Source organism: Rhodamnia argentea, chromosome 7 (genome assembly GCF_020921035.1).
Source record: "Rhodamnia argentea isolate NSW1041297 chromosome 7, ASM2092103v1, whole genome shotgun sequence".
NCBI classification, from domain to species: domain Eukaryota; kingdom Viridiplantae; phylum Streptophyta; class Magnoliopsida; order Myrtales; family Myrtaceae; genus Rhodamnia; species Rhodamnia argentea.
Window position 1 is genome coordinate 9,325,079 of NC_063156.1, and position 27,575 is coordinate 9,352,653.

At 40.3% G+C, this 27,575-nt stretch overlaps 3 protein-coding genes and 1 long non-coding RNA gene across 4 annotated transcripts in view; all 4 read right to left on the reverse strand.

Annotated features, from left to right (window-relative positions):
* Window positions 1-3,937: 3,937 nt before the first annotated feature.
* Window positions 3,938-7,341, reverse strand: LOC125315961. The gene is made up of 4 exons (XM_048282591.1): window positions 6,463-7,341; window positions 6,326-6,387; window positions 5,961-6,087; window positions 3,938-4,806 (listed from the first exon to the last, which is right to left on the reverse strand). Exons 1-4 carry the CDS (start codon window positions 7,339-7,341, stop codon window positions 4,081-4,083), a joined length of 1,794 nt encoding a protein of 597 aa, XP_048138548.1. The 3' UTR covers window positions 3,938-4,080.
* Window positions 7,342-8,954: 1,613 nt separating this feature from the next.
* The window catches only part of LOC115737645 (TATA-box-binding protein-like), a 40,002-nt gene continuing 21,381 nt past the window's right edge, over window positions 8,955-27,575 (reverse strand). The window contains exon 9 of the mRNA XM_048282300.1: window positions 8,955-9,370. Within this exon, the coding sequence (XP_048138257.1) occupies window position 9,370 (1 nt within the window). The 3' untranslated portion in view covers window positions 8,955-9,369. The remainder of the gene's footprint in view (window positions 9,371-27,575) is intronic.
* LOC115729488 (TATA box-binding protein-like 1) lies at window positions 9,723-11,080 on the reverse strand. Its single transcript, XM_048282302.1, has 4 exons — window positions 10,737-11,080; window positions 10,452-10,496; window positions 10,236-10,328; window positions 9,723-10,015 (listed from the first exon to the last, which is right to left on the reverse strand). The coding sequence occupies exons 1-4, from the start codon at window positions 10,995-10,997 to the stop codon at window positions 9,980-9,982; spliced, it is 435 nt and encodes a 144-aa protein (XP_048138259.1). The 5' UTR covers window positions 10,998-11,080; the 3' UTR covers window positions 9,723-9,979.
* Window positions 19,263-27,199, reverse strand: LOC125315922. Its single transcript, XR_007199222.1, has 3 exons — window positions 27,155-27,199; window positions 26,979-26,983; window positions 19,263-19,530 (listed from the first exon to the last, which is right to left on the reverse strand). It is a non-coding gene; the product is annotated as an uncharacterized LOC125315922 (long non-coding RNA).

Here is a 27,575-nt window from a genome sequence, read left to right on the forward strand (position 1 = left end):
TGTCACCCATGCAAATTATCTCACCATACTGATTTTGCTGCAATAATATCACACATTCATTAGTTATTGTCCTTGATAATTTTCTTCCTAGCAATGGTTTAATGGGCCTCATGACCCAATAGTACCATGATCAAGTTCAGCTCTAATGGGGCACTAAAAAGCCATAACGATGGGGTTGTCATCATGTTCTCATGCAAATTATCTCATCATGCTGATTTAGCGACAATAATATCACAAATTTATTAATTAGTGTCCTTGATAATTTTATTCCTAGCAATGGGTTTAATGGGCCTCATGAACTAATAGTACCATGATCGGGGTTCGAGTCTAATGGGTCACTAAAAAGCCCTATTGATAGGGCTGTCACCATGTTCCTATGTAAATTATCTCATCATGCCGATTTTACAGCAATAATATCACACATTTATTAGTTAGTGTCCATTATAATTTTCTTCCTAGTAATGGGTTTAATGGGCCTCATGACCTTATAGTACCATGAACAAGGTTTTGCTCTAATGGGGCACTGAAAAGCCCTATTGATGGAGTTATCATGATATTCCCATGCAAATTATCTCATCATGTTGATTTTGCAGCAATAATGTCGCAAATTTATTATTTAGCATCCTTGATAATTGCCTTCCTATTAATGGGTTTAATGGGCCTCATGACCCAATAATACCATTATCAAGATTTTGCTCTAATGGGGCACCGAAAAGCCCTACTAATGGGGTTGTCACCATGTTTCCATGTAAATTATCTCATCATGCTAATTTAGTAGCAATAATATCACAAATTTATTAATTAGTGCCCCTGATAATTTTCTTTCTAGTAATGAGTTTAATGGGCCTCATGATCCAATAGTACCATGATCAAGGTTCAGCTTTAATGGGGCATTGAAAAGCCCCATTGATGGGGTTGTCACCATGTTTCCATGCAAATTCTCATCATGATGATTTAGCAACACTAATATCGCAAATTTATTAATTAGTGTCCTTGGTAATTTTCTTTCTAGTAATGGGTTTAATGGGCCTCATGATCCATTAGTACCACGATCAAGGTTTGCTCTAATGGGGCACAAAAAAGCCTTAATGATGGGGTTGTCACCACGTTCCCATGCAAATTATCTCATTATGCTGATTTTGCAGCAATAATTAGCAAATTTATTAATTAGTATCCTTGATAATTATCTTCGTAGTAATGGGTTTAATGAGCCTCATGACTCAATAGTACCATGACCAAGATTTAGTTCTAATGGGGTGCTGAAAAGCCCTATTGATGGGGTTGTCACCATGTTCCCATGCCAATTATCTCATCATGCTGATTTTACAGCAATAATATCGTACACTTACTAATTAGTATCCTTGATAATTTTCTTCCTAGTAGTGAGTTTAATGGACATCACGACCCAATAGTACTATGATCAAGGTTCGGATATAATGGGGGCATTGAAAGGCCCTATTGATGGGGTTGTCACCATGTTCTTATGCAAATTATCTCATCAAACTGATTTTGCAGCAATAATATCGCAAATTTATTAATTAGTGTCCTGGATAATTTCTTCCTAATAATGGGTTTAATGGGCCTCATGACCCAATAGTAACATAATCAAGGTTTAGATCTAATGGGGCATTCAAAAGCCTTATTGATGGGGTTGTCACCATGTTCCCATGTAAATTATCTCATCATGCTAATTTAGCAGCATTAATAACGCAAATTTATTAATTAGCATCACTGATAATTTTCTTCCTAGTAATGAGTTTAATGGGCCTCATGACTCAATAGTAATATTACCAAGGTTCGGTTCTAATGGGGCACTCAAAATCCTTACCGATGGGATTGTCACTATGTTGCCATGCAAATTATCTCATCATGCTGATTTTGTAGCAATAATATTGCAAATTTATTAATTAGTGTCCTTGATAATTTTCTTCTTAGTAATGAGTTTAATAGGTCTCACGACTCAATTGTAACATTACCAAGGTTCAGTTCTAATGGGTCATTGAAAAGCCCTACTGATGGGGTTATCACCATGTTTCCATGCAAATTATTTCCTCATGTTGATTTTGCAGCAATAATATCTTACATTTATTAATTAATGTCCTTGATAATTTTCTTCCTAGTGATGGCTTTAATCAGCATCACAACGCAATAGTACCATGATCAAGGTTTTGCTCTAATGGGGCATTGAAAATCCCTACCGATGGGTTTGTCACCATGTTCCCATGCAAATTATCTCATCATGTTGATTTTGCAACAATAATATCACAAATTTATTACTTAGTGTCCTTGATAATTTTCTTCCTAGTGGTTTGATGGGCCTCATGACCCAATAGTACCATGATTAAGGTTTAGGTCTAATGGGGCACTCATAAGCCTTACTGATGGGGTTGTCATCACGTTCCCATGCAAATTATCTCATCATGCTGATTTAGATGCAATAAAATCTCAAATTTATTAATTAGTGTCCTTGATAATTTTCTTCCTAGTAATGGGTTTAGTGGGCCTCATGACCCAATTGTACCATGATCAAGGTTCATCCCTAATGGGGCATTGAAAAGCCCTGCTGATGGGGTTGTGACCATGTTCCCATGTAAATTATCTCGTTATGCCGATACAAAACTAAAGTAAAGCAAAGCAAGTGCAAGTAATGGGTTTAATGGGCCTCATGACCCAATAGTACCATGATCAAGGTTCAGTTCTAATGGGCCCCTCAAAAGCCCTAAAGATGGGGTTGTCATGTCACCATGTTCCCATGCAAGTTATCTCATAATGTTGATTTAGCAGCAATAATATCGCAAATTTACTAGTTAGTGTCCTTGATAATTTTTATTCTAGTAATGGGTTTAATTGGCCTCATGACCCAATAGTATCATGATCAAAGTTCAACTCTAATGGAGCACTCAAATGCCCTACTAATGGGATTGTCACCATGTTCTCATTCAAATTATCTCATTATGCTGATTTTGCAGCAATAATATTGTAAATATATCAATTAGTGTCCTTGATAAGATTTTCCCTGCTGGGAATGGATTTCGAGCTTCATACATAAATATAGGGTAGTTGACCAACCGCATCTAAAGAACTGAAAGTTGAAACTGCACTATATCGCATTTTCTTGGGAAAAGTACATGCGCCATAACCCCGTGTACGGCGTTCACTTGAGTGCCATAACTTTCAAAAAGTTCACTTAAGTGCCATAACTTTCAAAAATCGTTCACTTGAGTGTACGTCGAGCAAAATTGCTCACTTGAGTGCTAACGTAACTTTTTCGGCGTCTACAGTAACTTTCCCGGCTGCCACGTTAACATGGCACTCAAGTGCACGATTTTTAAAAGTTATGGCACTTAAGTGAACATTTTGAAAGTTATGGCACTCAAGTAAACGCCGTACAAAAGTTATGGCACTTCTAGTGTACTTTTCCCCATTTTATTTCTAAAGTTACAATATCTTTCACCGATGTATGCAGTTACAATGCTATAGGGTGAACAAATGTTCTACTGCATTGACATTAAAAAAAAAAGATCCACTGTAGAGAATTTGCGACTTCCCATGCTTTATAATCATTCAGTAGCTTCTTACATGACTAAGGCAGGGTTTGATCTTTTCCTGAAAAGAAAAGTAACTAATAAGACTCTCTCGCTTTATACCTTGTGAAAGGTTTTTGGGGACATAATGAATATAATTCTTGATTAGTCTCATTATAGAAGTCACATGCTTATATTTTGCTCAAATACATCTCCAACTCCATTACCTTTTCCTTTCTGTTTCCATCTAGCAAATTAGTTAATAGTTGAGAGATAGTGATGGGAGCCTCAATCTATCACCGAAGCCGCCAAAGCAAACACAGAATAACTAAAGCTAAACACATGCATATATAATAGTATTTACACCTCTCCCATCTCTATCGCATAAACCCTGACATAGTTTCGATATAGAGAAGAATGAAAATAGAAAAGAAGTCTCTATCTCACATGCTATCACTAGAACAACAACAATAGACCTAAGATAAGCAAACTGGGAAAAGCCCACAAGATCAACACAAGGACAACACACTCAGAAGCAGCTATATTGTTAGGATATTCACCAGCTACTGGGGGCTTTTATTAATTCGGAATCAGCCACTTGAGAAGCGGTCATCTCGAGCCAGTCCAGCTCCTCCTCTTCTTGATGGTGACGGTGATTAGGGCGATGATGGCGACGATGGTGGTGGTGATTGCCAATCTCCAAGCTTATCTTCAAGTCCAACTCATGATCATTACAATCACTCTCTTTACTCCCACCACCTTCACTCAGCACGTGATGAGAATGCTGACAATCCTTCACCGGATGAAGCCCAAGATTCTCATTCCCATCAGCCATCGGGAACCCTAAAATACCGTTGGCCAGATTCTCTGCTGGAGGCGGCTGGTGGTGGTGATGGGGCTTCGGCACTTGCCGGGGGTGGTTGGCCGCTTCAGGCTGCACATCTGAGCCACAGAAAATGGCCGCCGCCGACAAGGACATCGACCGCTTCTTGGTCTTGTGGTGGTGGCGGTCGCCAAGGTTGCGACGTCGAGCTGGTGTCGACCGTTTTGGAGGGGATGGGGTGGTGACACTCCTGATGTAGCTTTGCAAGAGCTCGGAGCTGTTGGTATCAGGGAGCAATTTGCGCTTACAGTATTGCCTGCGCTTGATGGCGTTCCAGTGGTTCTTGATGGTGTTTTCAGTCCTTCCGAACAATCTCTTGGCTATTTCGGCCCATCTGTTCCCAATCTCCATGTGTGACTGAATCAGAATCTGGTCTTCCTCGATGGTCCACGAGTCCTTCTGCTGAGAAAATGATGAGAGCCAAAAACAAGCGGAGGAGGAGGAGGATGAGAGAGAGATAAAAACTTACTCTCCGGTTTGAGTTTGGGTTTTCAGCGGAGTCTTAAATGTTGGTAGCCTGAATTTACCGTGCAGGTGTAGAGAGTTATACATGTTTCTTGATACATATATCAGTAAATTTTCTTTGAAGGGAAAAACGATGAAAATTAATAGTGAATGTAGTAGTTAAACCCTCTTAATATAATTGATGGATCTTATTCATGTAAGGCTTAATTGTGATGCTTTCTTCCATATGTCTTTCCTGCGATTTACATAGGTATATGTTGTGTTATATGGAAGAATTTGGAGTTCATTAAATGGATTTAACCTTTTGGTTGTTCTTAATTAGCTGCCGAGCTAGTGTACTTAACATTTAATTTTCTCATCACTGAAATTCAGAAAAATAAAAATATTTAAAATTTAATATGTATCAAAAGCATCTTTTGATAATTTAAAGCCCTGCTTATCGGCATGGGTCCGATAAACCCGGAGGGCATGAGCACTCGTCACTCATGCATGCCTGTGTGTTGTTGCATATGGGCTACACGATGCACGATGAGGAAGCGTAACGGCAAATTTTATAAAAGTGCGTTAAGGAGAAACTTTAAATCAACCAAAAAAAAAGGAAGATACTGACTAGAAAAACGAGACAGTGTCACGAGTTCCACACAATGGATGGCATGCATTGATAAAGCAAGGAAATAAAGTCATTTTTTCTGTTGAGAGGCAATAAAAGAAACGTGCATCTTCAATTATGGTGTGTATGCATGGTGTTATTATTGCTTGTTTTTCTAATAAGTCAACTATGCCAAATCAGTTCGACCCCCAAAAAAAAAAAAACCTCTATGCCAAATCAAAAAAGACTTGTTGAATGCTTATATCCTTAAATCTATATGCATATCATTTGTATATTTCTAGACACACATCCCATATGTATGTGATCATTTATCAGATCTAACTATGATTATTTTTTATTTAGGAATAAATTACTAAATGCGTATTATGGTGAATGTAAATTTAAGAAATGAAATGTATAATTGTGGCGGAGTCTAAAGCTGGAGTGAATCATGAGCAAGATAAAACATTTTTTTTTTAAAACAAAGAAGGAAATGAACCTTAATATCGGGCCTCAAATGATTATTCCATCTCTCCCTGCATTGTTTTCCGACTCTCCCATCCAGCATCTTAGCAATGAAAGACCAATTTTTGGTTCCATGCATCTGAACCAACCTTGTCAAAGCCCTGCACAAAAATAAGGAGTCGATACACACACAAAGAATTTTTTTTCTTCATCATATATCGCCACAGAAATTTGAACAACAAAAGTTAAGGAAAGACACTTCCAAATACAGTTATAAGGAAATTAAGCTAACAACATAGATATCAAAGAAGAAATTCAAAATCCCAAAAAAAAAAAAAAATAGTAATAGAGGAGAGGAAGAAGAAAGAACATGAAAGGAATTATTTTTCTTGTCTTAACCTGTCTTCCTTATCAGTCCATTGACCTTTGACGACAGAGTGCTTCTTGTCAACCTTGATATCCTCATTGTTTTTCTTCTTCTTCGCAGTTGTCTTCTTCTGCTGCTGCTGCTGCTGCTGATTCGGCAGACCTATCACCACCATTCTCTTGCTCCGATCATTGCTGCCGTCGTCCCGCTCATGGCCCCATTTGCGATCCGAGGTCACGCTGCCTGAAGAGACATTTTCACCGGGCCTCGCGTTCAGTGATCCAAGGTCATTAAGGTCGAGCGAAGGCATGATCTGGGGGTCCGCCATCACCGGATTGTTATGGCGATGGTGATCAACCGGTGGGCTTAACGGAGAGTAAATGAAGAGGCTCTCGAACTCGAGCTCGCCATGCGCTGCTATGCCATCACGGTCATCGTCTCTCTCTGTCGAAAGGTCCACGAAAGGAGGAGGAGAAGGGGCCAGTGGTGGTGGAGGCACGTGGAGGTCGAACCCTATGGGCAACATCGCGGTAAGGTAAGCATCGGGGGTTGGGTGACGAAACGGCTGGTCGAGCTGTGGGGGGGCCGAGGCCACCCCAGCGAAAGGGTTCGACGAGGAGGCCTCGCCGGTGAAGTAGAAGTCATGGACACGATGGTCGGTGTTAGGGCTGTGGAGGAGCTGGTAGAAGAAGCCGTTCTTGTCCAGAGGAGGAGGCGGAGGAGGAGGAGCCTCGAGCTCGAGAGAGAGGCCGGCCACAGGTTTCGGTGGGGAATTTTCCGGGAAAACGCTGGAAAGGAAAGGGAAATCTCCTGGGGGGTTGAGGAAGGGGAGAGGTTGAGGTCGAGGTCCATGTAGAGAGAGAGAGAGAGAGAGAGAGAGAGGGGAAGGAAGGAGTGATCTAATGCTGGTTTTGGCTCTGCGAGTGAGAGAAACTGGAGTCTGGGGCTTTTTAACGAGGGGGCAAAGCGGGGGGGCGTACGCAGAAGGTGCGATTGGGTCCAACTTGATTTCCCCACTAGGAATCCGACGGTCAGGATCGAGGGCCATGTTGGGCCCCATCCGGAACTGGGGCCCAAACTTGAATCCGATGTGTCAAGGAAGAGGTGGGACCCCGTCGGGTGCTCGAGAAAATCGCGAGATCCTGTACGGTTTTTGCGCTCGGAATCTTGGGCGCAATCGAGACTGGAGTTCCAATTAATCCACCAGCCTCGGTGCTTTCAACTCTCTACTCAAGTACTCGAGCTGTGTCGGCAAATGGACACAAGACTAGTATATTAATAATGACAAGCCTCGCCTCTCGTAACTACGGTTGGGAATGGGGACACGTGAGTAAGTAAAGAAGTAAGATTTAATAACCTGCACACAACATATATAGTGTTAGGATATACGTGTGAGTTGTGTTAGAAAAATTTCTCGAATAATTGATGTGATGTTTAGTAGTTGATATATCCAAATTGGCTTATAACTCATTAATTTAAGCTTTGACTAGAGGTAAGTCCAAATGAAAATATTAACATGTTTGGACTTGAGCTCTTTCTTGACAATCTTCCCAGTAGAGTGCGCAAGGTGATCTCCCCGATCAAGGTATCAAATTTCTGCTGTGCAATCCCACTTAGGGTCCCTCTTGGCAATCTCCTCGGTGAAGATATGAGAGTGCGTAGGGCAATCTCCTCGATCAAAGTATCGAATTTCTGCTGCGTGCGTGCGCGCACCCCGACAATACCCTTACTTCTAGTAACCAATGGAGAAATAAGGAAAAATATAAAAATATATATTGAAATTGCAAAAATCATCTATGTTAGGTGCGCTGACTAGATCATCATGTCAGCAATTTTCAACTAAAATCAGTCAAAAGAACTACATTATAAAATTATCGAAAGATAGGTTGATCAAGTTGAATAATTTAGGACTGAATTGGCCATTCGCAATATGTTTAGAGCACAATTTTCCCACTATCCTTGTATTTACCTTTATAAAAAAAAAAAAGTGTTATTGTCTTTGAAAAATGCCTGTCCTAAAATCCTAAGTTATTGCACCCATTCTAAACACTCGAAACCAACGTAAAGAACCAAAACCACTGGGACACCAAACAAGATGCTAAACACGAGTTTTGCAAAGAAGGGGGATTTGATCTTTCGTCAAGAAGTGAGGTTAACCTTTTTGGTATTTTTTTTTCCCTGGCCGAACCAAAAATTTTATCGTTTTCGTTTTTCTTTTTCTATGATGGCTACAAAAATATAGGGGTATGCTTAAAGAGTGGAAAAAATTATCCAAAAAATCCTAATCCTAAACCTTTTTAATTTTACTAATAGAGTCCTAAATATTTTTATGTTTTGTCAATTATGTCTATCAGACTAATTTTGATCGAGAATGGCCGACGTGAATACTAGCCATTTTATGTGGGATGGTGAATGCCGACGTTAACAATTTTTTTATAATAATCTAATATTTTTCTTAAGTTTTCTATTTTTTTTTCAATTTTATTCTTTTCTTTTCATTATTTTTATCTTTTACAACTATGACCGGCGAGGTCACTGCCCACGGGCAAGGGCCATCATACCGTATCAGGCGATTACCTAATAAAAAGACAATCATCTATACCAATCTTTATACTCGTAAGTTCGTAATGCTTCTTCTAGTGTACTCCAAACACTATCCCAGAAATCAAATTTTGGTTCTTTTCTTTTTCCTCTTCAACAGTTCAGATAGATCCATGGAGTGTATCATGGCGCATTTTGAGTCCACTACATTTCACAAATTCAGAAAGTTCGACGTACGGCTACTCCATGTACATAACTCGTCAAACGTAAAATCATTAGCAAAAGGCTGACCATCTAGCATCTTTCCCTTTTGCACATGCCTCTCAACCTTAGCTAACTATTTACAACAAAATTTTCCGAGAACCCACGGTAGAGCAAACACTACGGTTCAACCCGCAGAGAGCCCAAAAGGCTTCAAGTTCTCGAGTCCATCCTTTCAAAGATGGACCATCTCTGCTCCTCTTCTCTTCGGGTATTTACACATGAAACTACTTCGTTTTCATGGCAGATGGAAATATGCTTCTCCCCAAGAATTTCTGCCAGAGAGAGTTAAACCCATTTCAGAGATATGCCGCCACAAAAGTATACTAGATTTCATGTATGCACACTTGTAATAATATCGAGCCCTGCGCACAAAGTAAGCATATTCAAACGGTGTTTTTAATATCCAAAAGAGTAGAGCAAGATATGTACCATTGTTGGACCTTCCTGAACTCGGTGAGGACAGGTCATATGTTTTCAAAGGCAGTGTAAATCTCATCCCTCACCGAAACCAGCCAAAGAAGGAAGGTCAGTCCATTGATCACATCAAAGTAGCGAGCAGACAAGTCAGCCAAGAGGCCAATCACCTTTGCCCCAGTAAGTACAATCTTCCCGGAAACGAAAATTAAGAGCACTATATCGGGCTGTTTCATGCGATGTATCAGACCAGGGAAGAGTTCAGGCTCATACGGCATCCGAGGGAGAAAGAGATAAGTCCTCATTGAGTAAATAAATCCCATACCCCGTAGTGCTGTTGATGGAAGAGCAGCCACACAGCAATATGTTGATTCTACTTAAAATGAAATATCTGACTCCTTAACCGGAACACACAAGTAAAAACTAATCCTAAGCACAAACTTTTGATTGAAATTGATAATGGTTAATTAGCATTTCCTATATGATAGAGCAAGAACAGATTCCTGTGAAAGGAAATTGAAAAGGGACTTGTGAACTGTTCTTTGAAATTTATAGCAAGCTACTCCGATTAAGAATGCTACCGATGCAAAACGTGTTTCCGAAGTCAAGCAAACAAAAAGGGCAAGAGATTTAACACTTCTTCACGAATCCCATTCGGCAACTGTGGCATTGCTGATTACAAACTTTTTGTTACTGCAGAACCAAGGAACAGAAGGCACTCACACTTGAAAAGGCACCGTGAGAGTACGCAAGACCTTCAAGTCTGATCGGAAATTTCACATCACAGGAGCCAACAATGTTCTGAATCTTAAAGTCCTGCCAGTCATTGTAAACAAAAGCACATTGATAACAGCAACAGCTCTACAACGCGGCCAGTACGATAGGCCTGAAAAAATGTCTATCAATGCCACAGAGTGAGAGAGAGAGGAAGGATAATACCTTAAATTTGGCAGGAAACTCAAGCTTTTGGATAATTCTTGCATACTGAAAGAAAGCAAAATATCTTCAGATTTGATACTTGAGAACTTAACGCTATTCTACTCTAACCCAAATGGACACCACCGTCACTGCAATAATTATATGCAGATCGCAATAAAAGACGAGATCTTGCCTAGTCTTGATAATAATTAAAATCTGCCAAAGATGATGCGATAGCTAAATCTACTTTAATCACGCCATTTTCTTCGGGGGAAAATGACGGGTGTATATGAAAAGTCAAACTACCTTTCTTGCTGCCAACTTTGAATCTTGTTCACTTTTGGCCCCAGTGCAAACCTGAAGCAGTGCAATTGTAGCTTTTTTGATCAAGCACAATAGCAACAAAAGAGAATAATAGACTAAAATCTTAAACGATAGGATTTCCGGTCTTATCAAGACAGTAGTATAGGTCAAACAAAATAATTCCACAAAACAGATGAAAGTTTCGATGTTTAATGGGAAGAAAAGAAATAAAAGAATTGTTTTGAGAAGAGCAGTTTGGATCATAACAATGACTAAAGTACTTAATGCTTGAGACGCTGTTGAAGAAGTTGAACATACAGCGACAAGAAGACTTCCTCATAATTGCAGACATCGTTAGGCCTACACAGCACTAGACTCTTGAGTTAGGCCGTGTTGAGCGATAAGAAGCTCGGTACTCAACATTGGCTACAACAACAATGACATATTCAACGATATGAAATACAATGTATATTAATTGGAATTCATGAGTCCTACAAAACTTACATTCATTATAGCCATTCTAGTACATTCGTCTGCATAGATGCCATAACCGCATTACTTGATCCTTTTCCCGGGAGCTTCTCTTGTCTATTGTGGTGCCTCACTTTCAGGAACTTGAGTAGTTTGTCATCTTCTCACCTAAGAAAGACATAAAAAGCCATAAAGTCAAAGTGAAGTTTACAAAATAAAACTAAAACAAATAATTGTACAACTTATTGGATATTTTTGTCTTCTCGTCTGTTGAACTGTTGACTCGGTAGTTGGACATGTAGATGCTACTCCAGTAGGCCCATCAGTTGGTGCAACTATAGACCCCTCAATAGGCCCAAGTGTTGGCCCATGAGTAAGCCCAACTATTAGCCTTATGGCTGGTCCATCAGTAGGCCCTTCAACTGCAGCTGCACATACACTTGCTCCATCACTAGACTATTCTTGATGTTGCTTCTTCAATTGATAATCTTTTTATTATGCCCTTCCATATAGCAAAAGGAGCACTTCATCTTTGCACCAGTTCTACTCACCCTCTTCCTTGAGACCTCCCCGCGTCTATTCTTTGTTTCCGTTTTGTCCTTCCCATTAGCTTTTTCAGTAGCAAAGGCAATGGGGCTTCACGATCCGTTGGCTCCCAAAATTTGCTCGATCTAAGAGGCTGCAGCTTGAATTTGTAAGAGTCAAGATATGTTCTTTTCTTGTAATACTCATGCGGGTATTCATTTGGATTCTATTGCTTCGATTGGATTGCACAAATCGCATGTGCACAAGGAATTCCAGTTAATTAACAAGATCGGCATGAGCACTTTCCCCTATCTAAGTGGACAACGTATGTATCGCCATTGTTCATGATCTCAAAACCATCATCTCCATTCCAATTTAGATGACAAAACCTAGTAGCAGCCAAGTTGTCATCCAATTTTTTCGCAATCCTAGGACCACATTGCCTTGTCCACTTTGCAGCCCCATCTCTTTTTGTGTCTACAGTTTTCTCATAACCATGACTCGTGTATCTTCGAGCATGCTAATGATCGGTTTGCACCTGGCTTCAAGTATTTTGCCATTAAAGGCTTCGCTGAGGTTGTTGTCCACAATATCGCATTTGAATTCTTCGCTGAAAAATGCCCTTCACTAATGCTTAGGGCCAGTTCAAAATAGTGCCTCAATCTCCTCCTTTGTTAGCTCCAACAATCCCTTCTTGGCCATTCTAAATTCAGCCATGTTGGGGCTCTTTGCAATTTGCCAAAATTATCTCTGTAGCTTGTCTCCTTTATAGATCTTTGTCCAGTTTGCGTACTCGTGCCTTGCACACATCCAATGTTTAGCATATAACATTAACTCAGCTATTACCGCAATAACTCCCTGCAATAATTTAAAATAAAAATAAAAAGATTATCAGCAAAAGCAAAAGCAACAAATAATTTAATAATGAAACGTCGGATGAGGATGGTGCACGCAGTAGTAGCTAGTACTGCAGAAGCTACAGCTGCATTATCGGTTGTTCCCACAGGGAGCAAAAGCTAAATTTGTTTCCTCTCCACCTTGCAATTCTCGAAGAAGTCGGCACCGGCCTGAGAGCCCTTAGTTTTATCCGGTCGACAGTTGTACTTCTGGGGGGCTTTGCCATTACCTAGTTCATCGCCATCATTTTATTAGTCACCTAATTGAAGGAGTATGAAAATTCAACAGGAGTCATGAGATGGAGTGGCAACATCAGTCCACTTGATCAATAGCTGATGCCAGAATTAACAGCTTTTGAAAGGTAAAGCTCAGATGGAGCTATAGAGCTCTATTTGAAACCTGGGAGGATATGTTGAGTCCTGTAAGCTCTACTACGAGGAAGCAAAGAGAAAATTTTAGAAACACAGAGACAAAAAATGTTAGAGAGCAAACATTGTAAAGGAAGCCGACCTGGATACGGACTTGTTTGGAAGTTCCTAATTTAGGACAATTAGGGTTTCGTTCAAAATCCCTCACCCTTCGCACTTCGCTCAGGCCCTTAATTGAAACATGATTAGGCAATACCCTTTTTTGAAACAATGTTCACTCTGAGCTCTTTTTTGAGAAAATAAAGACATTTGAAGCCCTTTTTTCGAATTTTTCCCTATAACGTCGCAAAGAAATTCAAGGCAAATGTGAAATCAGATTAGACAAAGCTAATCAATAGCATACCAACGTCGACTGATTATATACAACCTTGGATCCCCATAGGAATTGGGTCGTGATTGTGGAGTTGTTGCAAACGTTGCCGTAAACCCAGGCACAGAGTCGATGCTGAAAGACTCTTTTGGAATTGGCTGGTCCTAAAAAAGAGAGGAGAAGAGAGAAAATGGTGGCGAAGGCGCTCAAGCCTGATTATGCAGCCCCGAAGGAAGCAAAGTGCTGATGTAAAAGGTCCTCGAACTTTGGCCCGGTCTATATTGGGATCGTTTTATTTGGTGTGTCGGATGCACCCGCCGCCTCCTTGGTCTATGCAAAGGAGCGCCTGATTAGTATGCTGCCGTGCCATTCATTCAGAACTATGATAAAGGGTTTGCGAAACGTGCATTAGAGGCGCAACCATCGATTCTCCAAATTAGTTTTACCTTCTTTGGTCATTTATTTATGGGAAAGCTGCTATTGGGCATTTAGACTAAGAAGCCATTTCAAGCATATCTAATACTAATAGGAATATGCCACAATGTCTCTAGAAATGGATGCGATTCTAAAATGATCCTGTCGGATGGCTACAAACGTTGCCCTTTCTACAGAGCCACGATGTCAATAGATCCCTTTCATATGGAAAGTTAGGTTAAAAGTATAAAAGTTGGATAATATCTTATCGAAAATGATCGCTTGTATCACTTGAAATAATTAGTCAATAAAAATATTTTCATTGTTAAATATTTTGGTGCATGATAAAAATTCTCTTTTATTCATTTATTTTGTAACGATACAAACAATTACTTTTAGGAAAATATATCTCAAATCATTCATTTTTTGTGGAACGAACGCATTCTTAAAATATGTTTTATTCCTTGACCATGCAAATGGTGTAGGGCTCTTTCACCAGCATCATTTAATATTTTATGACTCGTTCATTAAGCAAATGAGTTCTTGGAAGACATGAATCATCCGGGATTATTTTTGCAGGAGATTTATTATCTAATATATGCAATAAGCTAAAAGGATATGTGTACGCAAGCAGGAGCTCATGTCTGCCGCTAGTTAGTTTACTTCAAGAATATGTAGATGGACAAGTTCTGATGATCTAAGATACGAAATATAGAATGAAAACTCAAGCATCTATGATATTTTTTTTTTTTCGTCTTTTGTTATTTGTATATTGGTATGCGTTGACATGTTTTTTCAGTTGAAATTGCATTCCGATTTTAGCATTAATGGCCATGTAGTGGAAATCCCGCGGATAGACCAAGCTCTTTTCTGCCTACAGACAGTCCATAGTTTCCTGGAAAATCATTTCTCGAAAAGCATTTTCCTTTAGCATGGAGTTTTCCTCCAACCAAAACCCACCTTAAATTATTAACAATGTGCAAACGACTCTAGATCACGGCTGCCTACTCAAGTTGAAATATCTGGATTAAACCAACTTCACGAGCCTATATGTGGTCTGACCTCCATGCTCATGGAATATAACCGAAAATGAAAAAGAAGAAGGTAGAAAAATCTTCTGGTTCTGAAGGGTGCCTGAAGAGCTGTTCTTAAGAGTGCTTCAAAGGGACTTGGCATTTGTCCACTTGGGTCCAATCTCAGCTGGCCAAAGCTTGCTCCTGGGCTCGGTTAGACGTTGTGGACAGAAAAATGTTGGAAATTATCAGCCTGTTCTCTGACCATTCCTTCATGAGAATAGAATGTCTAATAGAGAGAGTGATCCTCGAGAATCAGGTAAGATACTCCGGAATAGGGAAAATTTCAAAAAAGAACCTCAAGTGCCTTTATTTTCTCAAAAAAGAGCCCAGAGTGAGGCTTGTTTCAAATAAGGGCTTGAAATATCTAATTTTATTTCAATTAAGGGACTGAAGTGTCTAACCATGTTCCAAATTAGGACCCGAGCTCGCCGGCCGGTCAAATGTTCGCCGGCCGACGAGCATGTGATATTTCCAACGACCGGAACAAGGGCAAATTTGTCCAAAAAAATAAATAAGAAAAAGACAAAACTTTAAATTAAAATCCCAAAGCCCTCGTTCTTTTCCTTTTTTCTTCAACCCCGTGTTCTTCTCCAACCCACATTCCTCATCGAAATAAATTTTTGCCGAGAAAGTGTTGCTAGAGCAAGCACTGGTGAGCGTTGGCGGCATGCGACCAGGAGACGGTGTGAATCGGCCACCGCCGATAGCGACGACAACACAATCCACCTCTTCCAAGAGAAGGCCACCCCATCCCTCTAGAACAAGCAAAGATCCGTGAGTTTACTGCACCACGGTGCCATGGATGGAAAGATGAGAGAGAGAGAATCATGAGAAAGTGAGAGACAGTAATTGCATTCCCTCATCTCTTCAACAGTTCGACATAAGGATTTCAAAAGAAACTTAAATGAAAAAACTCTGCTCCTAGGGATCACACAGTCTTCGCCCTCTCAATTTGAAGATCATTTTGCTTGTGTCTTTTGTTTTGCTTTCGTAACTTAGCCAAGGTCAATTTTCCAAAAGAGAATCTCTTAATCGTAACACTAATTTTCCTGAATCCTCCAATTTCTTTCATTTTTATGAAGGTTAGTTTCTTAATGTGGTTCAACCATTGCTTCGTTCCTCCAAGACAAGGCCATTACACCTATTGAGTAACATGTTGATAAGGAGTGAGTATGTGGTGGAATACGACACTGATAGCTACAACGATGGCAGTTGCTATCAATGTATTTGTTGTGGTTGTGGTCCATACATGTCGTTCGTAGTCCATGTTTCTCAATTATTTACTATTTTCAACATGTTTTTCTGCATATGTTTCGTTGTTAACATACATAAATATTTTTGTGGCCCACTATTTAATGTTTTCATTTTGTGTTTTGCGTTTGTGGCCCTTGTTTATTAAATATTTGTTTATGGTCTACAAATTTTAATATGTTATTTTCCTAGATAAACCAAAATGCCGTGCCACGAGACTGTTTTGGCCGATTTCATGTGGGATGTTGTTCACGAATTATAAGGGTAAGGTGAAGTGTTTGAAGGACAAAAATTGCACTTTGGAGGCTTGATTTGTTGTATAACTTGCCGCTTGACGTTTTTTTTTTTTTTCCTTTGTGATGAGGATTGTAATTGCAGCTTGACTTTTCCTTCCATTTGTACCAGGTGATGGATGTGAAGAAATAAATTTTATGCCATTCATATAAGAAGTCTTATCCAGCTTATCCCATCTTCTCATAGAATATTTTTATTCAAATTATATTCCCCTTTATCTCATCATGTGCAGGAACTAAATTCGCAATATAATAAATTTTATATTATCCCAACTTTAACGTGGCTACCAAAAATAGCCCAAAGGAATCGAATATGATAATAACAAATGGCGGTGAAGGTGTACGGACCTGACTATGCATTGCCGAATCGAGTGCCGGTGTGCCTGATCGAGAAGGGCGTCGAGTTCGAGACCGTCGCCATCGATTTCCTCAAGGGCGAGCACAAAGACCCTGAATTCCTCAAGCTCCAGGTCTGTCCCTTTACCTGAAACTCACTTCACTTTCAGTCAAATTCTCGAAAACTTGACTTTTTATCGTGTCTCCTTTTGTGGGTATGTTTTGTCTGATTGATTCTGATTCGAATCTGTATATGTGTGTATGAGTAGCCTTTCGGATTAGCTCCTCTGATTGAAGATGGCGACTACACTCTGTTCCGGAATGATCCCAACTCATGGCTTCATTCTAGGTTTTGTGGTGCTTTTCATGCGTGGGGGATAAAGATTCGTTTGTCTACTCTCTGTAATATTGCCCTTTTAATTCATACAAAATCGCGGGCCATCATAAAGTATAAAGTACTATGCGGAGAAATGACAGAAGCCCGGCCCGCCCAGCCCGTGAAACCCGAACCTCTTGCGTCTGCCCATACTCTGTTCCGGAATGATCCCAACTCATGGCTTCATTCTAGGTTTTGTGGTGCTTTTCATGCGTGGGGGATAAAGATTCGTTTGTCTACTCTCTGTAATATTGCCCTTTTAATTCATACAAAATCGCGGGCCATCATAAAGTATAAAGTACTATGCGGAGAAATGACAGAAGCCCGGCCCGCCCAGCCCGTGAAACCCGAACCTCTTGCGTCTGCCCATACCCTATTCCTCTCTCTTCCTCTTCCCTTTACAAACGAAGCGCTCGCTCCGTTCCTCTCCGTCCTTGCTTCGCGCCGCCGGTGACGCAGCCATGTCCACTGTCTCTAGTGCTGCCTCCTCGCTCGTCCTCCGTTCCTTTGCCCCTAAGATGGCCGTCCGCTACTACGCTCTCAAGCCCACTTCTATCTCTCCCCTCGCCGTCGGCCTCCACCTCAAGTGCTTCTCCGCCTCTCCTCCATTTCCGCCCTTCGACGTAGCTCCCAGGCCCGCCGCGGCCTCCCGCTTCCTCTGCCACAGCGCCATTTCTTCTAATATCGGCAAGGAGGAAGGAAAAGAGCGCTTCCCGGGCGACGGCGTGGGGCGCTCCTTCTCCCCCGACCTCAAGCTCGTCGTGGCCAATCTCCCTTCCAACGTCGACAGCTCGCAGCTCACCAGCTTGTTCGAGAGCGCTGGGAACGTCGAGGTGGTCGAGGTATCTCATCCGACAAATGATAGGTTTTCAGCGTTTGTTTTGACGTTTTTGGTTCTGAGTGTTTACTTCATTTCTAGGAATTGCATTTTCTCGGCCATATGTGCTTTTGACCAAGTGAAGTTTGAAGTTAAAACTAGGGGCGATTGTGGTTCTAAACCTGAAATCGAAACCTATGAGAACTGGTCACTGGTCAGGTTTTATATTCCAAGCATGTAGGGTAGGTTTCAGATTTTAAAAGACAAGGAGCATATTCCGACGGACGGGACGTGTAGGTTCCACTTGGATTTTAGAACCTGAAACCTGAAGATTGGATTGAGTTCTTGTGTTTTTCTTTATATCTGTCTCCATGCGATCGTGCAGTGTTCTAAGGCGTCCAAGATGAGCATATAATTTAGGGTTAAGCATGGTTACGGGTAGAATCGGTAACGGTTGGGGTTGAGTTTTGATTGATGGTAGCATCGCTTCGCTAAGGTGTCAATGTTTTATTGGCTTTCTAAGGCGTCCAAGATGAGTATATAATTTACGGTTAAGCATGGTTACAGGTAGCATCAGTAATGGTTGGGGTTGAGTTTGGATTGATGGTAGCATTGCTTTGCTAAGGTGTCAGTGTTTTATTGGCTTTCTCGAGACTTTATAAGAATTGCAAGTGTTGGTTTTGTGATAAATAGGAGAAGGAATTGCTGGAATCTGGCTCTAGTAATCAGTGAGGGACACATGCAAGGAGATTGATGTTGTAATGACATGGAAGTTAACACACGTTTGCTGTTTTGGCACCTATTTTTTAAGTTATTTTTATGATTTTATTGCTTTTATGGATCCGTTGATAGTTGTCACGTTTACTCTCTCTTTGCTTAACTAAAATTGAAAAAGGAAAAATTGCAAGTTCCCGGGTACCTAGAACCGTTCCCGGAACCTATGACAGGTAGGTTCTAAGTTTCAAGATATGACATGTTTCAGGTTCCAAAATATGAGGAATCAATTTCTACGGATAGGTTCCAGATTCCAAGAACCTGGAACCAGTCATCTCTAGTTGAAACGCGTTATCTAGGATGTGAAAATTCCTTTTTTTTCTTCTCTGGCAGGTGTTTCGTGATAAAGAAACCGGGAGGAGCCACGGTGTTGCTGTCGTGACCATGTCCTCGGTGGAGGAAGTTGAAGCTGCTGCTCAGCAATTCAATGGCTATGTGGGTATTTGAGACGGAGTCTCACTGGTTGTTCTTCATGTTTTTGCTGTTTAGTCAAAGTGAGTGTTCTTCATGTGAGGCTGTCTGTCGGGTGCTATTGTTTAAAATGCTTCTTTTTGCGTGGTGTGATGTAATTGCGCCACCACTTTAAAAGGATATGCCTCCATAGTGTCTTCAAATAGCTGTAAAGATCTTTCGAGGCATATTTACGAGGAATTATTACACTCGCTGATAGAAGATGTAGTTCCCATGACTCTTGCTCCAATTTACATCGTTATACGTGGTTTCTTTGAGTGACAATTATAATTGGTGTTGTGTTATAGACATATTAGCTGCTTCTAGAAGTCAAATGTCTTTGTTGTTAGTGTGATTGAAATCTTACTTGGATAAAGTTCTGACACTTTATCATGATCCTCCATTTCCGAATTAAAAGATTGAGGTATCTTATGAATCTAACCAAGAAGCAATGGCATTGGGCAGGAACTCGATGGAATGGCTTTGAGGGTTAAATATGGACCACCTAGAAGTCGTAGACCTTTCTATGACCGTCTCTTCCCGTACCACCGCACCCCCATTGAGGAGTCTTTGTTGAAGCTGATCTGGCGCTCGAAACGTTGTTAAGGTAGGGTTTTGGAAGCCAAGGTGGTCTATGACAGGGAGAGCGGTCGGTCAAGGGGTTTTGGGATGTTCCTCTTAATAAGAAATGTTGTTTCTTCTCGTCTTCTTTGAGATCGGTAGTTATGTATTCTCTTTCAGTTGAATGGAAATTTTCCTTTCGACAAAAACAAAAAAATACCAGGGGGAAAAATCAGATTTCTGAAAAAGCGGAGTTTAGTTTTGTTCTGTGGAGGGCAAATACGCAAGTAGGCCATAAAGTTATGGATAGGAACTAGTTAGTTAAAAAAAAAGTTCAACTTTGTCTATTTAGTCCTAAACATTTGTACAAGATTTTCATGTAATCCTTTTGATTTCGAAAATTGATTACATAGCAATCTAGTCATCACCGGCTGTCCTACATGATATAGTTTCATATGAGCAATTTAATTACTCCTTTTTTTTAAGATGATGAAAGAAATTAGATTTTTCCCCCAAGTCAAATTATCACTATATTTCTTCTTTTTTATATTTTTTCTTCCAAGTAGAGGATAACTCAAATGAACGGTTGCCGTTTTTTTCTACCAACTAGGGCTCTCTCTTTACCACCCTTTGTGGAGATGGTTTACAAGGTTCATAACCACTCTTCTTACTACAAGACACTTACCTAGCCAATACTTAGATCCAATTCTACCCAACTTTTTTCTGGTTTACCTCAATATTTCCCACTTGTTCGACTGTTACTAAGCAGTTTTTGGATATCAAATGGACCTCTCCATAAGATAATTTTAATGGTGGCTGATTTTCCCTCTTTTGGAATCAATTTCTCTATAGCACCTTGCTGTTCTAGCTAATTGTCCACTCTTTCCAAGTGTAATTTCTATGTTATGTATCAACATGGCTAAGGGCATATCGGTTGAAGTAGATTCTTCTTTTGATCAATCTCGAAAAGACTAAATTAGAATTTAAAGCCACATCGGCGATTTTTTAGCAAAATTGATCGAAAAGACTAAATTGAAATTTCGCATAATAGTTTAGAATTCAATTGGTAAAATTAAAAAGTTTAATACTAAACTCACATATGTACATTAGGTTAAAAATTAATCGGATAATTTTTCATGAACCTTTTAGTAGTCGATAAAATAATCACTTATTGTAAGTCACTAGTGAGATAATAATTGGATCGTCTACAAATTCAACAGTAAATTGCCACTTGTTTCTACATTTCACAAGTGAACGTGTATTTTCCACTTGTAGATTACCAATTAAAGTAACGAATATACCAAGAACATCCTAATGATTAATAGATTACCACATGCGCACATGAATTACTCTTGATGAAAACTTAATATTACAAATGGCACTATGTTCTTTGATTATTAATTTGGTTGAACGGTGACTTACTACATAGTACATACACCGCTAAGATTTTAATTTTGAGCAGTGAAGTTATGACATAGTTGCGAAGTTGCCACTGTATTGATCGTTAGTACTTATTAACTCCTAAATCACTAATCTCATCTCTAGAATTTTGCCATGAGGAGAAGGAGGAGGAGGAGTAATAATAATAATAATAATAATAATAAAGGATAGAAACAGTCTCACTGGAATCTAAGCCCGATGGTTCACGTTTGAATCAAAAGTCCCGACACTTTTATAAGTAGATTCACCATAAGTTCTTACGTAGATCCACATTTAATTCTCTTATTATTATTTTTATTTTGGGAAAAATTAAATCTTTTGTTTGTTGAAACATAAATAAGCATAACCGAGGCTATTTAAAAATCTTGCCTATATTGTTGAATCAATCCGAACCGATCCACAGCTAAATCATTGGATGGCAACACACTTCGAGTTTGACTTAGCATAAGAAGGTGCCGAGCTAGAGCAGGCTCTTTGCTACTTCTTCTAACCACATAATACCAAAGAAGATGATCATAGCGCCGATAGAGACGATATATTAATGGGAAAATTTCAAAAAAGGGCCCCACGTACCTTTATTTTCTCAAAAAAGGGTTCGGAGTAAACTTTGTTTCAAATAAGGGCTTGAAGTGCCCAATCATGTTTCAATTAAGGGCCTGAACTCGCCGGCCGGAGAGCATATGACTTTTCGTGCAGCTGAAATAAGGGCATTTTCGTCTATTAAAATTTTGAATAAAAAGAAAATCTAAAATGACCCTGTCGGATGGTTACAAACGTTGCCCTTTCTACAGAGCTACGATGTCAATAGATCCTTTCAGATGGAAAGTTAGGTTAAAAGCATAAAATTTGGATAATCTTTTATCGAAAATGATCTCTTGTGTCACTTGAAATAATTAGTCAATAAAAATATTTTCATTGTTAAATATTTTGGTGCATGATAAAAATTCTCTTTTATTCATTTATTTTGTAACGATACAAACAATTACTTTTAGGAAAATATATCTCACATCATTCATTTTTCGTGGAACGAACGCATTCTTAAAATATGTTTTATTCCTTGACCATGCAAATGGTGTAGGGCTCTTTCACCAGCATCATTTAATTTTTTATGACTCGTTCATTAAGCAAATGAGTTCTTGGAAGACATGAATCATCCGGGATTATTTTTGCAGGAGATTTATTATCTAATATATGCAATAAGCTAAAAGGATATGTGCACGCAAGCAGGAGCTCATGTCTGCCGCTAGCTAGTTTACTTCAAGAATATGTAGATGGACAAGTTCTGATGATCTAAGATACGAAATATAGAATGAAAACTCAAGCATCTATGATATTTTTTTTTTTTTCGTCTTTTGTTATTTGTATATTGGTATGCGTTGACATGTTTTTTCAGTTGAAATTGCATTCCGATTTTAGCATTAATGGCCATGTAGTGGAAATCCCGCGGATAGACCAAGCTCTTTTCTGCCTACAGACAGTCCATAGTTTCCTGGAAAATCATTTCTCGAAAAGCATTTTCCTTTAGCATGGAGTTTTCCTCCAACCAAACCCACCTTAAATTATTAACAATGTGCAAACGACTCTAGATCACGGCTGCCTACTCAAGTTGAAATATCTGGATTAAACCAACTTCACGAGCCTATATGTGGTCTGACCTCCATGCTCATGGAATATAACCAAAAATGAAAAAGAAAAAGGCAGAAAAATCTTCTGGTTCTGAAGGGTGCCTGAAGAGCTGTTCTTAAGAGTGCTTCAAAAGGACTTGGCATTTGTCCACTTGGGTCCAATCTCAGCTGGCCAAAGCTTGCTCCTGGGCTCGGTTAGATGTTGTGGACAGAAAAATGTTGGAAATTATCGGCCTGTTCTCTGACCATTCCTTCATGAGAATAGAATGTCTAATAGAGAAAGTGATCCTCGGGAATCAGGTAAGATACTTCGCAATAGGGAAAATTTAAAAAAAGAGCCTCAAGTGCCTTTATTTTCTCAAAAAAGGGCCCAGAGTGAGGCTTGTTTCAAATAAGGGCCTAAAATATCTAATTTTATTTCAATTAAGGGCCTGAAGTGTCTAACCATGTTCCAAATTAGGGTCCGAGCTCGCTGGCCGGTCAAATGTTCGTCGGCCGACAAGCATGTGATATTTCCAACGACCGGAACAAGGGCAACTTTGTCCAAAAAAATAAATAAGAAAAAGACAAAACTTTAAATTAAAATCCCAAAGCCCTCGTTCTTTTCCTTTTTTCTTCAACCCCGTGTTCTTCTCCAACCCACATTCCTCATCGAAATAAATTTTTGCCGAGAAAGTGTTGCTAGAGCAAGCAGCGGCAAGCGTTGGCGGCATGCGACCAAGAGACGGTGTGAATTGGCCGCTGCCGGTAGCGACGACAACACAATCCACCTCTTCCAAGAGAAGGCCACCCCATCCCTCTAGAACAAGCAAAGATCCGTGGGTTTACTGCACCACAGTGCCATGGATGGAAAGATTAGAGAGAGAGAATCATGAGAAAGTGAGAGACACAGTAATTGTATTCCCTCATCTCTTCAACGGTTCGACATAAGGATTTCGAAAGAAACTTAAATGAAAAAACTCTGCTCCTAGGGATCACATAGTCTTCGCCCTCTCAATTTGAAGATCGTTTTGCTTGTGTCTTTTGTTTTGCTTTCGTAACTCAGCCAAGGTCAATTTTCCAAAAGAGAATCTCTTAATCGTAACACTAATTTTCCTGAATCCTCCAATTTCTTTCATTTTTATGAAGGTTAGTTTCTTAATGTGGTTCAACCATTACTTCGTTCCTCCAAGACAAGGCCATTACACCTATTGAGTAACATGTTGATAAGGAGTGAGTATGTGGTGGAATACGACACCGATAGCTACAACGATGGCAGTTGCTATCAGTGTATTTGTTGTGGTTGTGGTCCATACATGTCGTTCGTAGTCCATGTTTCTCAATTATTTACTATTTTCAACATGTTTTTCTGCGTATGTTTCGTTGTTAACATACATAAAAATTTTCGTGGCCCACTATTTAATGTTTTCATTTTGTGTTTTGCGTTTGTGGCCCTTGTTTCTTCAATATTTGTTTATGGTCTACAAATTTTAATATGTTATTTTCCCAGATAAACTAAAACGCCGTGCCACGAGACTGTTTTGGCCGATTTCATGTGGGATGTTGTTCACGAATTATAAGGGTAAGGTGAAGTGTTTGAAGGACAAAAATTGCACTTTGGAGGCTTGATTTGTTGTATAACTTGCAGCTTGACGTTTTTTTTTTCCTTTGTGATGAGGATTGTAATTGCAGCTTGACTTTTCCTTCGATTTGTACCAGGTGATGGATGTGAAGAAATAAATTTTATGCCATTCATATAAGAAGTCTTATCCAGCTTATCCCATCTTCTCATAGAATATTTTTATCCAAATTATATTCCCCTTTATCTCATCATGTGCAGGAACTAAATTCGCGATATAATAAATTTTATATTATCCCAACTTTAACGCGGCTACCAAAAATAGCCCAAAGGAATCGAATATGATAATAACAAATGGCGGTGAAGGTGCACGGACCCAACTACGCATCGCCGAATTGAGCCGGTGTGCCTGATCGAGAAGGGCGTCGAGTTCGAGACCGTCGCCATCGATTTCCTCAAGGGCGAGCACAAAGACCCTGAATTCCTCAAGCTCCAGGTCTGTCCCTTTACCTGAAACTCACTTCACTTTCAGTCAAATTCTCGAAAACTTGACTTTTTATCGTGTCTCCTTTTGTGGGTATGTTTTGTCTGATTGATTCTGATTCGAATCTGTATATGTGTGTATGAGTAGCCTTTCGGATTAGCTCCTCTGATTCAAGATGGCGACTGCACTCTGTTCCGTAATGATCTCAACTCATGGCTTCATTCTAGGTTTTGTGGTGCTTTTCATGCGTGGGGGGATAAAGATTCGTTTGTCTACTCTCTGTAATATTTCTCTTTTAATTCATACAAAATCGCGGGCCACAATAAATTATAAAGTACTATGCGGAGAAATGACAGAAGCCCGGCCCGCCCAGCCCGTGAAACCCGAACCTCTTGCATCTGCCCATACCCTATTCCGCTCTCTTCCTCTTCCCTTTACAAACAAAGCGCTCGCTCTGTTCCTCTCCGTCCTTGCCTCGCGCCGCCGGTGACGCAGCCATGTCCACTGTCTCTAGTGCTGCCTCCTCGCTCGTCCTCTCTTCCTTTTCCCCTAAGGTGGCCGTCCGCTACTACGCTCTCAAGCCCACTTCTATCTCTCCCCTCGCCGTTGGCCTCCACCTCAAGTCCCTCTCCGCCTCTCCTCCATTTCCGTCCTTCGACGTAGCTCCCAGGACAGCCGCGGCCTCCCGCTTCGTCTGCCGCCGCGCCATTTCTTCTAATATCGGCAAGGAGGAAGGAAAAGGGCGTTTCCCGGGCGACGACGTGGGGCGCTCCTTCTCCCCCGACCTCAAGCTCATCGTGGCCAATCTCCCTCCCAACGTCGACAGCTCGCAGCTCACCGGCTTGTTCGAGAGCGCTGGGAACGTCGAGGTGGTCGAGGTATCTCATCCGACAAATAATAGGTTTTCAGCATTTGTTTTGACGTTTTTGGTTCTGGGTGTTTTCTTCATTTCTAGGAATTGCATTTTCTCGGCCATATGTGCTTTTGACCAAGTGAAGCTCGAAGTTAAGACTAGGGGCGATCGTGGTTCTAAACCTGAAATCGGAACCTATGAGAACTGGTCACTCGTCAGGTTTTGTATTCCAATCATGTAGTGTAGGTTTCAGATTCTAAAAGACAAGGGGCCTATTCCGACGGACGGGACGTGTAAGTTCCATTTGGATTTTGGAACCTGAAACCTGAAGATTGGATTGAGTTCTTGTGTTTTTCTTTATATATGTCTCCGTGCGATTGTGCGGTGTTGTAAGGCGTCCAAGATGAGTATATAATTTACGGTTAAGCATGGTTACGGGTAGAATCGGTAACGGTTGGGGTTGTGTTTGGATTGATGGTAGCATTGCTTCGCTAAGGTGTCTGTGTTTTATTGGCTTTCTCAAGACTTTATAAGAATTGCAAGTGTTAATTTTGTGATAAATAGGAGAAGTAATTGCTGGACTCTGGCTCTAGTAATCAGTGAGGGACACATGCAAGGAGATTGATGTTGTAATGACATGGAAGTTAACACACGTTTGCTGTTTTGGCACCTATTTTTTAAGTTATTCTTATGATTTTATTGCTTTTATGGATCCGTTGATAGTTGTTACGTTTACTCTCTCTCTGCTTAACTAAAATTGAAAAAGGAAAAATAGCAAGTTCCCGGGTACCTAGAACCGCTCTCGGAACCTATGACAGATAGGATCCAAGTTTCAAGATATGATATGTTTCAGGTTCCAAAATATGAGGAATCTATTTCTACGGATAGGTTCCAGGTTCCAAGAACCTGGAACCGCTCATCCCTTGTTGAAACGCGTTTTGTAGGACGTGAAAAATCCTTTTTTTTCTTCTTCTCTGGCAGGTGATTTGTGATAAAGAAACCGGGAGGAGCCACGGTGTTGCTGTCGTGACCATGTCCTCGGTGGAGGAAGTTGAAGCTGCTGCTCAGCAATTCAATGGCTATGTGGGTATTTGAGACGGAGTCTCATTGGTTGTTCTTCATGTTTTTGCTGTTTAGTCAAAGTGAGTGTTCTTCATGTGAGGCTGTCTCTCGGGTGCTATCGTTTAAAATGCTTCTTTTTGCGTGGTGTGATGTAATTGCGCCACCACTTTAAAAGGATATGCCTCCATAGTGTCTTCAAATAGCTGTAAAGATCTCTCGAGGCATATTTACGAGGAATTATTACCCTCGCTGATAGAATATGTAGTTCCCATGACTCTTGCTCCAATTTACATCGTCATACGTGGTTTCTTTGAGTCACAATTATAATTGGTGGTGTTATAGACATATTAGCTGCTTCTAGAAGTCAAATGTTTTTGTTGTTAGTGTGATTGAAATCTTACTTGGATAAAGTTCTGACACTTTATCATGCGAGTGAATGCTACTCCTACTTGACTATCCTACATTTCCGAATTAAAAGATTGAGCTATCTTATTGAATCTAACCAAGCATCAATGGCATTGGGCAGGAACTCGATGGAATGGCTTTGAGGGTTAAATATGGACCACCTAGAAGTCGTAGACCTTTCTATGACCGTCTCTTCCCGTACCACCGCACCACCATTGAGGAGTCTTTGTTGAAGCTGATCTGGCGCTCGAAACGTTGTTAAGGTAGGGTTTTGAAAGCCAAGGTGGTCTATGATAGGGAGAGCGGTCGGTCAAGGGGTTTTGGGATGTTCCTCTTAATAAGAAATGTTGTTTCTTCTCGTCTTCTTTGAGATTGGTACTTATGTATTCTCTTTCAGTTGAATGGAAATTTTCCTTTCGACAAAAACAAAAAAATA

Coding starts and splice junctions, on each gene's coding strand:
- LOC125315961 (XM_048282591.1), bottom strand. CDS start 7,341: ATGGCCCTCGATCCTGACCGTCGGATTCCTAGTGGGGAAATCAAGTTG. Junction 6,088..6,325: donor TGGACTGATAAGGAAGACAG/GTTAAGACAAGA, acceptor ATTTTTGTGCAG/GGCTTTGACAAGGTTGGTTC. Junction 4,807..5,960: donor ATTTGAGGCCCGATATTAAG/GTTCATTTCCTT, acceptor TTTTCTCAGCAG/AAGGACTCGTGGACCATCGA.
- LOC115729488 (XM_048282302.1), bottom strand. CDS start 10,997: ATGATCCAAACTGCTCTTCTCAAAACAATTCTTTTATTTCTTTTCTTC. Junction 10,497..10,736: donor CAAAGTTGGCAGCAAGAAAG/GTAGTTTGACTT, acceptor GCTTTCTTTCAG/TATGCAAGAATTATCCAAAA. Junction 10,016..10,235: donor CTCACGGTGCCTTTTCAAGT/GTGAGTGCCTTC, acceptor TTCCTTTCACAG/GAATCTGTTCTTGCTCTATC.